This window comes from Antechinus flavipes, chromosome 2 (assembly GCF_016432865.1).
Source record: "Antechinus flavipes isolate AdamAnt ecotype Samford, QLD, Australia chromosome 2, AdamAnt_v2, whole genome shotgun sequence".
Classification (NCBI taxonomy): Eukaryota; Metazoa; Chordata; class Mammalia; order Dasyuromorphia; family Dasyuridae; genus Antechinus; species Antechinus flavipes.
Genome location: NC_067399.1, coordinates 420356677 through 420373279, shown reverse-complemented (window position 1 = coordinate 420373279; position 16603 = coordinate 420356677). Strand labels below are relative to the sequence as shown.

The window sequence follows — 16603 nt, the reverse complement described above, 5'->3', positions numbered from 1 at the left end:
AGTTTCTCAAAAATTCTGAACACTAACAATGCTTTAGGAGTCAGACTAGTGAGCTACAAAACCATTGCATCTCTGAGTATTTGAAATCCTTGCTCACAAGGGCACGGGACACAGGGACTAATAAATCAAAGCAGTTTTCAAAGCAACTACATATCCTACTTACCCTGCCTAGGAGAACTATGAACACCTTATCTAGTTCCTGAGAAAAGAAAAAAAAAAGATCTTCGGAGCCAGAATTAGAAAGAAAAAGGGAAAAAAAAAACTTACCAGCTCATCAAGTCTATCCCTGTCTGAGCCAGATAAAATATCCGCAGGGATGACTTAAGAGAAGGCCCCAAGGGAATAACATTTGATATTGGCTGAAAGGGCAAAAGAACCAGCCATAGACTGAAATTTTCAGCTCATTTCAACTGAGCATTTAACCCGTGTTCATATTTGCATAAGCTTGGGGGCAGAAGTATATATATACAACTAAAGACCACTAGGTGGCCACAATTGGCAATTCTGTTAGCAGGGTAGGCTGGACAGAGCTATAGAGCTTCATTTCAAGGACGTCCTTCTAGCCAGAGGCTTTCTTGCATTATCTTGCAAAAAATAAGCCCAAGTTCCTAAAGCCTTGATAAAATTACTAGGTTTTTAATTTTACATAGGGAGCCAATTGTTAAAAAGAAAATGATTCTTCTACAATTCCTCCATGAGGACCTTCTGTTCTTATTCTATTCAAGGGAAAACTGGAATGGTTTAAACAAGGTAAACTACTTATTTTGCTTTAGTGCAGTTCATAATTCATGCATGTGCTCCTATAATTTATTTTCTTATTAAAAGATCTGCTCACAAGCTGCAATGTAAATGTAAGGCACTGAATCAGTTCCCTTCATTCTTGACAACTAACAAAAAATATACTAGTATTCCATGTGAAACACTTGGCACAGTTCCTAAGTTTTTCTTTCCACCTCCACTGTCCCTTCTACCTCTCAGCCTCCTAAGCTCACCTCTCCACAGACCCTTCTATTGCCTCAACAAAGAGGAAAGACAGAGGTCCCTGTGTTTTCAATGGCCAGTGTGCCTATTGAGCAGCTTCGATATTGAGATTAATAAGCTGCCAACTTTCAAGGAAGACTAAGAAAACTGCAAAATTAAAGTGCATTGCAACGTGAAATACTGGTGGCCAGGCGGGATCACGGTGTCAGCAAAGCAAGGTAAAGCTATAAAATAAGTCTGAGCTTGAAAGGATAACCAAAAGGTCTCATTAATTTCCATGTTGTCCCTGATGAGGATTTAGAGGTGGCATAATGTTTTGAAAAATGAAGGGGGATGAGGAATTCAGCCTGTTAATCTGAAAAGTTATCCAATGGATTTGATGCTATTGGTATAAAATCTACTTAAGCTTCACTGGAAATCAACAAATGAAAAAAAATAAAGTAAATAAATATGAACCAAACTGGTTACCCTAGTTTAATATTCTCAAGATCAAGCTTGTCATTGATTCTGTCAGAAAATTAATCCTTAGGTAGAAAAATCAATTGGTGAACATGTTTGGAATAGTCCTAGAGTACAGCACACAGTGAAGATGTTCTCAACAGTCATGTGGCCTTGCTGTGAAAAACTTATTTACTGAATGCATTGCCTCTGAACTACTACTTAAAGGGTATTCTTCATCACTGAAGAACTCAGAGAATGAACTGACCTAACCCACTCCATTTTAATGGTGTAGAAGTATGCTTTCTGAAATTCTGTAGTCCAAAACAGATCAAGATAGATCTTAAAAAAACAGAGGGGATTGAATTAGACGACCTCTGAGGTTCTTTTCAGCTCTAGTTCTACACGCTAACTTTAAAAAACAAGTTTTGCATTTGTAATTGTTGCATTATTGGTATGTGAAACACACAATATATAAGAGCTAAATTATTTGGCTCTATTTTATAAAATATATATAATACAATATTATATGTGATATATATAATATAATAATTTATAATATGACATGATATAATAATATTATTTGGCATCTCTCTCTCTGTGTGTGTGTATGTGTGTGTTTGTGTGTGTGTGTGTGTAATTGCCAAGCTATTTATTCATCAGACTATTTTCCATGTAAATGTTTGCTGTATAAATGAATGAAGACTAGTCATTAGCCTCAGAAGAGAAGTTTATTTGGCTATTTGGCTAGTATAACACTGGACTTTGAATTTAGGAAAATGTGATTTAATTACAAATTATTAGCCACTGGATTCTTTTCAAGTTACTTAACTTCTTTCTGTCTCAGTTTCCTAAGTGATAAAATGGGACTAATAAGAACTGTAGCTCTTATCTTAGGGCGATTATGAGATCAAGTGAAATAATATAGATGAAAAGGTGCTTTATAAGTCTTAAAGCACCATAAGGATGCCACTTATGGTTATTATTAGTAGTAATGCAGCAACAGGCAATCCCAGTCTTCATTTTATGCCAATTGACTTCCACTTTTGACTAATCAAACACATCTAAATAAAAGAATCCCTACAAATCATTCAGCTGACCAGAATACTCTTAGTTCTATGATGCCAATTTGCAACTCCATCTCAAACACTTTTTGCGCAATATTATATAGGGAATTAAAGTCCTCTGTAAATGGCCCAACATGTACTAGACCATATTTTCAGCAGAGAAATCTTGATTGTTGCCAGTCTTGATGACAACTACCAACGATTTCCTTTACAAACAACCATACTCATGGTTCTGACAAAGACTTATCAGGTCTCTGTCCTGGAAACCAGCACCTACACACTTTTTTTCCCCCCAGATGTTACTGACTGTGGCATGATATCACCCTTTTTTTGAAGGCTTGCCAATTTTTGGCATTTACTTTCAGCATTGGCATAGACTTCTTCATTAAGAGCTGATTCTCATTGTATTTATGAAAGTTTGGATAACAGTATTTTAGAATGTAGGATTATAGAGTTCTCTGGTAAATACTATGGAATAATTCATTTTGCTTATAATAATTATTCAAAGGTCATCCTCGTATATAATATATGTTAGTTTCATACCAAACTAACTTTGCACTTGAAATAAAATGGAAGGAATATCATTACAAGCCTGTTATATATATGTAGATCTATAACTAAAGTGTGTATGGATGGGGATGGCAAACTGAGCTTGGCTTCAAGGTGCTGAAATTTAGAGTGTGTTGACAGTGGTCCTCTGGTAGTCAGAAGCAACCTATCTTACTGCCTGGTTTGGGAGAATAATTAATTAAAGTCAGAGATTACACATTGGTGCAAGAGCTTCTTCCACACAGCAGCTATATCCCAGGTGAGCTCTTCACTGGGTCTCCCTAATCCCTCTTCAATATTTTCATAGGAACAACCTTGTGGCAAAAGCCATTATCCCAAGAACTTAACTGGCTGATATTTTGGGGCCTCTCTCATCTGTAGGACTTTGTCTTCTAAAATCTTGACTTTTTACCTTGCAGTCACGTAGGAGAGATCTTTTTCCATGCCCCTCCTCAGCATGTGAATTTGTCTTTAAAAATCAGTTTGGGGACATCTTTCATGCGATTTGCTAAGTCATGTTCTATGGCGCCTGGCCACTTAACCCTGTTTGTTTCAACTTAAAATGAACTAGAGAAAGAAAGGGAACAATGCTCCAGTGTCTTTGCCAAGAAAACCCCAAATGGGGTCACAAAGAGTCAGACATGACTAGGAAAAAACTGAACAACAACAATATAAAGAAGGAAGGAAGGAGAATGCCTGTGAGTTGTGTGGATTTGACCTCCTGTGGCAAAGTTATGTCTAGACATGGGTAAAAGTCACACATGAGGGCAGGTATAACATAGGTAGTTCTTTTTTAATGAAGGGGATACCTACATCAATGAGCCCCCAGAGCCACTAGAGCATATTTGAAATTATAATATTTTTATAAATAATTTTATTTATTTATAATTTATAAATTGATTTTCTTAAAACCCAGTCCAACCTGTATTGTTTTGCTATACCTCCTATCCTAATCAGTGGTATAGACTTACTACAACTTGCAGCTAATAGGAAAGGAAGATAAATTCTAGAGAAAACTCAGCAAATATCTTGAAAATTATCCAGACTTAACATCAAATAATCAAGCAAATAACAAGTGTGTGTTAAGTGACCATTATATGCTACCTCTTGGGACACAAAGGCAAAAACGAAGTAGCTTTTTTCTTCAAGGAATTTACATTTTAATGGGAGAGGCAACATGCAGGTAAAATTAAATGCTAGAAGGAAGAGTACAAAGAGATAAGAGAGTAAGGAAATACCTGATGGAGAAGATGGCATTTGAGCAGAGTCTTGAAAGAAAAGTCAGATTCCAAGAAGTTAAAGTGAGATAAAAGAGCATTTAAGACATAGAAGATAGTCAATGAGAAGTCACAGAAGCTGGACGTGGAGTGCCATGTCTGAGAAGCAGACAGTACATCAGAGCCAGAGAGCTTGTAAATGGAAGTACGATGCAAGAAAGATAGAAAAGAGGTAGGAGGGGGCCAGGTGTTAAAGAGCTTTAAGTACCCAACAGGGGAGTTTATATTTGATCCTGGAGGTAATTAGAAGCCATGGGAGTTTACTGAATAAATGGTGACATGGTCAGACCTATAATTTAGGAAAATTACTTTGGTAGCTGAGTGGAGGCTGGACTACAGTAAGGAGAGATTTAAGGAAGGCAGACCAATAAGAGGCATATCCAGAAGACAAGGAGAGAAGTGATAAGAGGCTTGAACTAGAGTGGTTTTTAATGTCAGCAAAAGGAAGGAAGTGTCGGTCTGAGAGCTATTGTGGAAACAGAAGTAACAAAAATTTGGCAATTGCTTGGCCATGATGGGTGAGGGAGAGTTAGGATGACATCAAGTTCTGGACATTGAAAAAGACAGTGGTGATCCCAACAAAAACAGGCAAAGTAGAGAGAGGAATGAATTTTTAGAAAAAGCTATTGAGCTCTGATTTGGACTTGTTAAATTTGAGATACCTAGGGGATGAAATAAATAGTTCAAAATATCCACTGGATAGTTGGTAATAAGGGACTAGAACTCAGGAGAAACAGGGGTTGAATAAATAGATCTGGAAGTCATCAAGATTATAATTGAACCCATGGGAACTGCAAAGGTAACCAAGTGATTGCGTACAGAGAGAAAGATAGGAGGGTACAGAACAGAGCCTTGAGGTTATACCCATAATTGGAGGGGTACAATATGGATGATAATACAGCAAAGGAGACTAAGATGAAGTAGTCAAACAAGGAAAAGCAGAACTGGGAAAATAGCATTAGGTCAAACCAGAAAGGAGAAACTGGAAGACGAGAGGTGACAACCATATCGATGCTTCAAAAAGATCAAGAAAGATCAGGCCTGAGAAAGGCCCATTAGTGATGGAGACTTCATAAAGCAAATGAAGATACCTTCCATTAACATAAAGAAAACTTGTTAAACTAGGCTTAGAATTTCTATAAACAGTATACAGTTTGTTCATCATCCCAGATCTGAAAACTTCTAGCATACTGAAGTACTTAATGCTAATTTTTGGTGGTAAGGATTCTTATAAATTTCTATTGAACCTTCAAAACCAGCAGTGAAATAGTTACAATCATCAGTCTCCAAGATCATCTATCTAGTCTCAGAATGGTCTTATTATGTATGAAAGTAATAGTGACAAGTCCATTAATAATGAACAATCATACCCAGTACAGTGATCCGCTTTGGTCATTATACCATCTTTCTTTATCTCTGTATGCCTGTTTCTTTCTGCCCACTTACTAGGAAGGTGACAGACAAAAAGAAAGAAAGAAAGAAAAAGAGGAAAATCCTACTATTTATTTTTAGGATCAACTTGTACAAAAGACAAAAAAAAAAAGCTTCCTTAGTTTGTGGGATATCAGGCCTAAGGGAGGAGAAGTTATCAATATAAATTTATCTGAGGGTCTGTGCTGTATCTATAACATTGAATACAATAAATGTAAGGGCAGACATAAGTTGGGAATTATTCATTTAACATCTATTTCACCAGAATTTTTTGTTTTATGAATTAACTAAGTCAGAGTGAAATGGTGGAAATGGAGTAAATTAGAATGAGTGGACCTGGATTCAAATTCTGTCACTGTCCATTACAATCTTTATGACCTTAGGCAAATCACCTATTTACAGATATTCAAATTATTCATCTGTGAAATGAGAGGAATAGACAAGATGGTCTCTGAGATCCCCTCTAGTTCTATATTCCTATGCCTAAAATTCTATGTCCAACAACTTTTGCATTATCAGGTCACCAACTTCATACATTCCAGTCCCCACATGGGTTTTTCCATCTCTATTATTTACTTTCTCAATGATAGGCTCTCATCCTGAGCCTCATCCTTAAAAGCACAATGTCCTTTGCTAAGATACATAGTGAAAAGAAAATAACTTAAATACAGGATCTAAAACCATCACCAACTACAAAACCACAAAAACTTCACAAACAAGCTTTTGGCCCAAACTATAAGAGGAAAAGTTTTCTAGTTTTCAGATTAATGGTTGAAGGTCTCTGCTTAAAGAATAGATTATTAGAAAAGTGGGGTTTTTAAAATGTAATTGTATTGTACATTAGTATAGTGTAATGTAGATTAATTATATTTAATGTAATAATATAATGTACATATAATGTATTTACATATAGGAGGAGGAGACAATCCAAAATAATATTTATACACATACAACTTTTAAAAAGTTCCTTTGTACTTTTAGAAAAGTTGTTGTATTTTGACAACTCAGATTATAGGTACTATAGAAATTTTCTATTCTTGACAGAAATAAATCTATTAATATCTGGGACAAAATACACTAAATATCATACATGTGCACAATACCTTGCACATAGGTACTTAATGAATGTTTACTGAACTGAATTGGCTTCTTACTTCAGATTCTGAGACAAATAATAAACCTGAGAGGGAAAGCTATGTCAAATGGCTAGCAGAATTAAATCTCATATCAGTGATGAGAACAAAAAGCATAAACCCATTTATATGATACCCACACAATAAATAACTGAAATTTTCAGGCAAAGTTTTAAACTGTACAAAGGTTTTATGAGGACTCAGTATATGATTTGCCTCCTCCTGGTCTTTCAGGACAAATTAAATACTGGGAGGAGGGATGGTAAAACCTTCTAAAACCTAAAAGTATCTGGTGAGGAGGAATCCAAGATGTTTCACCATCTGTGCCATCACTGATGGACCTAATCTCAGACCATTCAACATACTTATAGCTCTGGATTACTTGCAGTGAAGGCTGAAAGTGAAGAAGCAATGAAAGGGTCCAAACAACCCATAAAGCATATTTTGGAAACTTCCTTCTCAGCCTAAGTGCTGCACCTTTTCTGCCTGTTTGTTTTTATACAGTATTGTTTGCCCCATAGGCATCAAGCTGTTAGTGTGTACAGGAGGGATTAAAGTGAAACTGCATGTTGGATGAAATATAAATTAAAATTATTCTTCTGTCAGTCTCAAATCAGGGATTGTTTCTCAAGGTCTCCCCAAACACTTAATTTCAAATGAGTCTTCATTTATTACTTCACAAAAGGCCAAATGCATAATTTATCAGTAGCTCTCAGTCAATATACCCTTATAAGCAAGTTTCCCATGAGCCTTTGAGTAAAAATATGTTATGCTAATTCTATTAGTTGGGTACACAAGAGCTGTCTAGAAGAGTAAACAAGCATTAAAAGGAGACACATGTGAACAAAGAAATGTCTATCCACCCATCATCCAGGGTCAAATTAGTAAGGGGAAAAGTTAGTATCAGGAGGCAAGTTTGGTAGCACATCTTTATTCAAAGATTACACATTGACAGAACCTTCCCTTTTCCTGCTTAATTCTCTGCATTTGTAGGTGAATGTGAGGAGGCGGGATGGGATGTATTCATCACATAGATGATAGGTCAGTTGTATTAACCAGAAGCGGATCATGGCTACATACCTGGTCTCCAGTGGCACATTGCTATTGAGCACCCAGCTATCCTGAAGCTGGACGGACTCGGGAGTGGTGGCCAAGTCATTTGGAGCAGGAGCTGGGGCGTGGATCTGGCTCCGTCGATTGGTCAGTGAGTTCCTATTGAGGGAGTTGGCAGAAGAATGGTGATGGGACAGGGTGTGATTGTGGGGAGGTGGAAGAGGTGGCCTCAAAGTTGACTGGCTGTGGTGGTTTGGTGGGCCTGTGGAAAGAGGAAGAGGAAAAAAGCCTTTAGTGGAATAAAGATTCAGAAATTCTTGTCGTAACTTTTTATGCTTCTTTTTGTTTTTCTGGGAAAATGAGATAACTAACTTTAAGTCTCTATTTTGATAATGGCTGAGTACAGTAAAATAAAGAGAGTTGAGACTACAGAAAACATGGCAAATAAATTAAGAAGAAACAATATGCTTTAATCTACATTAATCTGCAGGCTTTGATTGAAGAATAATTAGAAATTACATTAGTAAAACTGTGCTGATGTGGACTTCTCAATGGAATTACCTAAATGCTTTTTAAACAACAAGAAAAAAGGAATGGAACACGATAGTGAAAGGAGATATGAGAATAGAATTCACCATTTATAGCTAGATGGATTTGTGTCCATAAAGAAGAAAAAAAGAAGAATCCATTTTTTTGCAAGTAAATTAAGTACAACAAGGATGTTCTATATTTAATTCTCCTAATAGAAGAAATAGAAGAAAACAATTGTTTTGCACCTTATACTTGGTAAAGAAGTTCCTCAACAGGAGCTCTCTTATTGATAAAATCACAGATCTAGTAAACACACAAAACAAACAAAATTAATAGACAGAATTCGGCATTCCCTAGTCAGCTATCATTAAAACAATCTTTTGGAGAAACTCTGGATTGATCAGAACAGTGCTTACCTCAGTACACAGTAAGTGATTAATAAATCCCTATTGATTGACTCACTCAATTTAATTTAAACTAGGACCACCATTCCTCTTATCTTCCAAAGGAAAAATTAAGGTCACAAAAAAGTTCTCAATCCTATTTCTCTATCTGTAGAAGCAGTGCAGTGATGACATTACCCATTTCCTAAAATGAAAGTTTAACAAGAGAACTGTCTCTTTCTCTGTCACATGAGAAACATAGCCATATAGTTCTTGACAGTTTACAAAGCACCTTCCTAACTACAGACTTAATGGAAGATATTTGATGGATAAATATCTATTAACAAATATCATGCCACTCAGTGCTGAGGAAACAAACAGAAAATCAAAGATGAGGGACTGGCTCAAGGTCACACAAAATCCTCATACCCAACAAAGAGCAGAATGTGATTCCCATGTGGCTATTTCCGATTGCATTTCTCATTTGCTGTTCCACACTGCCTAATCTAACAACTGTAAGAATGAACCTGCAAGTCTATAAGATGCAATATTTTAAAATTAATGGAAGTGAAAGTAGTTGGGTATGCAACTTAAAGCCTATAATTTTGTTTTAATGAACACTGAAACACGACTTTAATTTGTGTCCTTTGAGAAAGTTTATTTTTTGAAGCTTTAAGTCAGAGCTGGCAGCTCACCAGGTGTCTGCCTGTGCCTTGTCATTTTGCCCCTGCCAACTTTTAAAATCCTCAGCTCCTGCTGTCTTGGCTTTAAGGAGATGGCTGAAGTCATTTAAACAAGCAATTTGACACAAATTTCAACTACTTGTCTCCTTATGTGGCCAGACTATCTCCAAAAGGTATAATCTACATTCTATGGTTCCTTGTCCACAGAAACATGCTTAGGAAAACAAGATGTATCAAGAATATACTGGCTTTGGAAAAGAAAATGAACAATAATAATAATTAAAAAATGAAATTAAAACCTGGTAGAATTTCTTTATACAAGCCCACATTTCTAAGATGAAATTATCTTCTGGATTATTTTTTTTCTTGTCAAAAAACAATGAAAAAACACTCATAGTAATTTTTATATATTTCAAGTGCATCTAGAGTCAAGTAATATGATAATGTCCAAAGAACGTGGGACTTGAGGGTCTACAGTGTGAATTTGAGACATGATTCCATTATTTACTAGGACAACTCAACATGAACAACTCTTTGTAAGATTCTTCCCAAGGTCCCCTTCACTTCTAACATTCTATATTTTGTGACTCTTTGATATATTTTATTCTGCTGTACCATATTCTCTAGAGTAAAAATATTACTAACAAGTTAGTATTCTTCTGCCTGATATTAGTAGAAAGAAATGTGGAGGTAGGGATAGAATTACATAATAATAGCCAACTTCCTAGATACTGTGCAAGCCCTTAGACACAATAAGTTCATTTTCATGCCTCTTTCCTCTTCCCCCACTGGGTAGGATCATTATCCCCACTGGTTAGGAAGTTATGAGATTTGCCTTGGGGCAAATGAGCTGAGTCAATCACTGGACTGAGAATTCCTTCTTCTCTTCCAAACAGTAATTTTCTATTTGTGCCTTAATCTTTAGACCACACACTCATCTAGGAATACAAGGGGATGGGATAGGAGATTTGATTTATTTTCTATATATTGGGATCTGTGTTTCTATTTGATCCATTGTGGATGTTTCATTGCTGGTTCCACATTTTTTTTTAACTGATGCTTTTGTTTCTTGCTGAAAGGCTTTCTCATAGGCATCCTCACAGTGACAAGAGTTCTAAGATGGTGCACAGAGTATGAACTGGAAATAGCTCTTGATACTACCTTGTAGAGACCAAGTTGAAGTCAGATTCCTCCCATGAATCATGTGTTTGTCAATGTTTCTCAATAATAAAATAAAAAAGGTTTTCAAAATGTTTGGCAGGAGGATAATGGGGGAGGTGAAGAAAGAAGAAGAGTAGGAGGAGATGAAAGAATACTTATTTCTACTTATATTCTCCCATAAAAAACATGCCATTTCCTCTAGATACACCTTTATTCACTCATTCTACTTTGACAAATAGAAAGATGAAGGGGAAGAGAGTGATGAGGAGGAGAAGAAAAAGAATAGGAAAAAAAGAAAACAAAGACAATGTTAAATAAGAAGACTTTTTTTTTGGTAGGGAATAGACATGGGATGTGATTGCAGTAGGGAATTTCTACTGGAGCAGCTAGGTAGTACAATGGCTAGAACATTGGATGAAAGTCAGGTTTATGGCTTCAGATGCTCACTAGCTATGTGAACTTGGACAAATTAGTTCATCAACTCTCTCACCATCAGTTTCCTTATCTATAGAGTAGGGATAATGCAAGATTCATGGGAGGATAAAATGAGATATTTGTAAAGCACTTTGCAAATCTTTTAAAACACTAAATATAAGCTACCTGTTGTTATTATGATCAGAATGAGGAAATCCCATCTATCAACTTGGATCTTGTATCTGCTCTAAAACTTAAAGAGTCCCCTAGAGACTCTGTAAGATTAAGTTACTTGTCCAGAGAAATGGAATAGGTTTTTTTTTTTTTTTTAAGGCAGGCTTGGAATTCAGGTTTCCCTAACTCCAGAATTAGCTCCTTGGCCAGTAAATTAGCTACCAGTTTACACTTATGTCCAGGTACTTTACTAGCCTATCTTTCCTCTCTCAACTCCTATGGGGTTTCTAGAGAGGGAAAGTTATGTTTCCTAAGTACTCTTTAGGAGATTGGTAGATTTCTTTAGAACCTATCAAGGGCAACTTACTATGATATTAATTAAAACTCTACAAACAATGGGGGGGTATCTTATATTAAGAAAATCTGGTTAAAAAATCCCTCAAACTTTTGACCAATAATTTCATCAGTTTGGAGAACTCCTCATGTGAAACTTCCTCCACTATTGAAGATCGAAAGCTTCAGGGAAACTTGCTGGAGCATTAAGAGTAACTTGCTCATGATCATACAGAAGAGTATGTATTTTGTATTACATTGTTGTATTGTAATATAACAGTATTGTATTTTGACTAAGATTTGTGGTTTATTACAGACTTTTCTCTATATAAAATTATTAGCTTAAAAATATAAAGATTCAGGATGGAATTAATCATATTATCTAAAGATTTACATTACTTTACATAAGGATTTGGGGTAGCTAAGTGGCACAATGTGGGCCTGGAGTCAGGAGAATTTATCTTTCTGAGTTAAAATCTGGCCTCAAACATTTACTAGCTATGTGATCTTAAGCAAGTCTCTTAACCCTATTTACCTCGGTTTCCTTATATGTAAAATGAGCTAGAGAAGGAAATGGCAAACCACTCCAATATGTTTGCCAAGAAAAATCCCAAATGAGGTCACAAAGACTGAAAAATAACATAAGGATTCGAAAAGTAATTTTAGTGACCTTCTTTGAGGTAAATAGATCTTGGTTTTGTACCAAGTTGTACAGAAATTTAAAAGAAAGAATAGGAGGGGGTTAAACAGGGAAATTAACTCAAATAGCACTTTAAAATGAAAGGGAGAAATCGAAGAGTTGATCAGCCTGGTTTTGTCCCAAGTGCTGATTTGGATTACAGCTTCTCTACTATAGAACTGAGACATCTATACCTCAAAATTTTTCATTGATTTTTGCTCTTGCAGGATTTGGGGGGGGGAGATGGGAAAAGGAAAAGGAAGACCAGAGAAGACAGCAAGGACCAGCGAAGACAGCAAGAGAGAAGAATCACTGTTGGATAGCTCTCTGGTAATATTCATGCCATGCCATCTTGAACTACCCTAGGTCTCCAAACTGGAATTTGAGTTCTTACCCTGGATAAATGAATTCTTGACTAGTGAGGGATCTCTATATCTAGCTTGAGTCAAAATGAAATTCTCCAGTTGTCACCATGCTTGAATGAAGATGCTTCAACACCTTCCCCAACTTCTATTTTTAGCAGTAGGATCAATAATTGTATCAACATTTATTCTGGGAAAGAATGTGCCAATCAATTTTTCTCTGATTCTACTTACCATAATCATGACATTTACACTAAAATACTTCTTTCTAACCACCTCTTCCCATATATTATAATATAAGCTTCTTGAGGGCAAGGGTTATTTTGATTTTGTTATTTGTATCCTCCATATTAGCATATACAATAAAAGCTTTTCCTTTAATTCTCTCAGGGCAAAGTTGCTGAGTAGGGGATTGGGATGAGCTAACTCCTCTCTTTCAATAGTTGTATTCTTAATTTGACTGTCTTTCCTGAGGTCTACCTGTCTTTCATAAATTTTGAAAACCCTTTCCCTTGATATTTTCTCTATCCTTTCATTCTTATGTACCCAATTACTATTCTTTGCCCTCTTTTCCCACAGTCACCTGGACTTCTCCTCATAGCTCACAAGTTCCTCTCCATCTTAGATTTCTTCGTCTCCCATTCTTTTCTTCTTCTGCTGAAGATCTTTCTCCTGAAGATATCATATCTCTTGGTACCTATCCCAAGGCTTGATATTTTATCTCTCACACTTCCTGAGATATAAGAGAAGAAGCTGCAGGAATGCTTCTTGTTTTCCACTGACCCTTTCAGATACTGCCTCAATTAATGTCATTCACAAACTGCTCCTCCTTTAACTGTGGACTTCTGAGTGACTCTTCATCAATAAGTCAGACCTGGCTCTAGGTCTTCACCCAGTTCCTTCAAACACTTTGGTCTCTGAGCTTTTCCTCCTCCCACTGATTGTTATTTCTACCTTAACTAAGCTTACAGGTGGTAAAACCTTAGTCCTACCCAACCACCTTCCCTGCTCAGCTGCATTTGCCCCAGGCATCAGAATTCCTATTTATGCCTCTGGTGGAAATAATTCTTGGACCAGAAGTCAGAAAAACTGAGTTCTAGTGTTGGCTCTACTAACACTTCATTGTTAGACCCTGGGCAAGCTACAACCACTCTAGTCTTTTCTGTAAACAGAAGATAATAATACTTGTCATCACCTCATATAGTCATGAATAACCTAATGAGAGAATGCTCATAAAGCTGCTTCTAAAAGTATAGAGTGATGCATAGACACGTTTCATTAATGAAGCATTTCTGTCACTACTATATAAATTAATAGGAACAAAAAATTGATTTCTAGAATTTCTGGTGACATTCAACTTTCTAGGAATGCATCTTTCCCAAAAGGAGAAGTTATTTTTGTACCTAGAACCATAAAATCTCAACGTTAGAAAGGATCTTAGAGACATAAATTCTAGTCCACAAATCTCTCACTGATTAGGAAACAAGTTAATGTCTTACACCAACTTGTGTGGCTGACTCTCAGGAGGGTCTGGGTTTAAAATCAGGTCTCTTGAGTTGTGGCCCAGTATTCTTCTCATAAAATATCACATTGTAAGGTATTTTCCTTCCAAAGCACTTTTCATCTGTCATCTCATCTATCAATTGTCTGAATATAAAGTTTTCATAGCTCATATGTGGTAATAAGGCATGGTTCCCAGTGAAAAGTACCCCAGGAGAAACTAAAGTATATGGACCACCCTGTTTTGTAGGTAAATGATGTCTGGTATCTATAGCAAATTAGAAGGCAAATAGCTGTGCTTGATTAAGAGGGATAATTTTTTCCCTTTAAGTTCCACAAATTTACTGAATTTAATTAATGTACTTGTAATTAATGTTTCTTATTTTACATAAATATGAAATCACCTAATAATGCAGTATAACTATGAACAACTATGTAACAAATGGTTACATGGTGTTGAGCCTCAATAATTATGCTATTAAGAGGCAACTGTCATTAAATGCTCAGCACTGACCTATTTTAGTGTACCTGATTTACCAGTGTGCTGAGAAACGGCATTTTAATTTTAAGTAGTGTATATATAGTTCAGAGGCATTAGAAGAAACGACTTGTTTCAAAATCTCAGCTAAAGGTTAGAGAGAGAGCCAGCTGCTGCGATCACAAATGGAAGTGTATTAAAGAAAGGTGTACTTTCTGTATATTGAAGGATCAGGAGCTGGAGGAATAGTTCATTTTTTTATATTATATATAATATAAATTTTTCATTTTATTATAGAAAACAGGATGTTCTCTGCTTTGGTAATTGTTTAATATGTGGCAGTCAAGTGCAAGAAGATGAAACAGTGAATATCAGAAATTTTGTTTTGAATAGAATAGGTATGCTGGAAATTCAGAGCAGCAAATGTGAGTGATTAGTCGATAGCTGATGCTGTCTCATATATATGAGCTTATCCCTTTAGATCAGGAATATCCAGTATCCCTTCAATTTCAGAAGTTTGTGTATCCTATATTTCACTGGAGGCCTTGAATGATTCTCTGTTCCTCAGGGAGTTAGGACTTAAGAGTACATGTGGTGATGGAAATGGGATTGGAGAATATTGGTATATATAGCAAACTGAGCCTTAAAAGTCACACTTCTGTTTCTTCACGATGGAGTTTAATCTCTTATCACTGGGTAATACAGCCCAGTTCATGATAAATTGTGTCAGTTAACTCATTAATTTATTTTTCATATATCATTGTGTGGATGTCAATTCCTACTAGACTATAAACTCAGTAAGAGAAGGGGCCATACTACCTAGACTCTGCCTTTCCTCCAGCTCTAGCACAGTACTATGCAGAGTACAAGCTCTTAACAAAATGGTTGGAAAAATCCAGAATCCATCTTATGGTATAAGAACTCACTATTTGATAAAAACTGCTAGGAAAACAGAAGAATAGTATGGCAGAAACTAGGCATAGATCAACATTTTACAGCATATTCCAAAAAATAAGGTTGAAATAGATACATAATTTAAGCATAAAAAGTGATACTATAAACAAATAAGGAAAGCAAGGAATAGTTTACATGTCATATCTATGGAGACCGGGAGAATTTATAACCAAACAAGAGATAAAGAATATTATAAAATGCAAAATGGATAATTTTGATTACATCAAATTAAAACTTTTTTTTTTGCAGAAAGCCAATGCAACCAAGATGATAAGAAAAGCAGAAAGCTGGGAAATGTCTCTGATAAAGGTCTCATTTCTCAAATCTAGAGAACTGAGTTAAATTTATAAGAATATAACTCATTCCCCAATTGATAAATGGTCAAAAGATATTAACAGGCTGTTTTCATATAAAGAAATTAAACCTATTTATAGTCATATGAAAAAATATTCTAAATAATTATGAATAAGAAATGCAAATTAGAACAACTCTGAGGTTCTACTCTACACCTATCAGATTGACTAATATGACAAAAAAGGAAAATAATAAATATTGGAGAAGATGTGGGAAAAGTGGAACTTGAATACATTATTAATGAAGTTGTAAATCGATCCAACCATTCTGGAGAGCAATTTGGAGCTTTGTCCAAACTGTGCCTACTTTTTAATCCAGCAATACCATTTCTAAATCTGTATCTTAAAGAGATCACAATAAAAGGAAAAGGATCTATTGGTATGAAAATATTTATAGCAGCTCTTTTTTTTCTTCTTGGATGGCAGAAAATTTAAAATTGAAAGGATGCCCGTCAATTGGGGAATGGCTGAACAAATTGTGGTATATGGTATATGGATGGAATGCTATTGTGCTATAAGCAGGCTGATTTCAGAAAAACTGGAGTCATATGAACTGCTGCTAAATGAAGGGAGCAGAACCAGTTCATTGTATATAGTATCAGCAACACTGTGATATGATCGTCCTTGAAAGATTTAACTCTTCTCAGTAATGCAATGATCTAAGACTAT

The 16603-nt window shown here is 35.8% G+C and overlaps 1 protein-coding gene across 6 annotated transcripts in view; it reads right to left on the bottom strand.

Moving 5' to 3' along the window:
* TENM2 (teneurin transmembrane protein 2) overlaps positions 1-16603 on the bottom strand; it is a 1239558-nt gene that overhangs the window by 274112 nt on the left and 948843 nt on the right. For all 6 annotated transcript variants that reach the window (XM_051978860.1, XM_051978861.1, XM_051978862.1 and 3 more), the window contains one exon: positions 7957-8191. In XM_051978860.1, coding sequence (XP_051834820.1) covers positions 7957-8191 — 235 coding nt within the window. The remainder of the gene's footprint in view (positions 1-7956; positions 8192-16603) is intronic.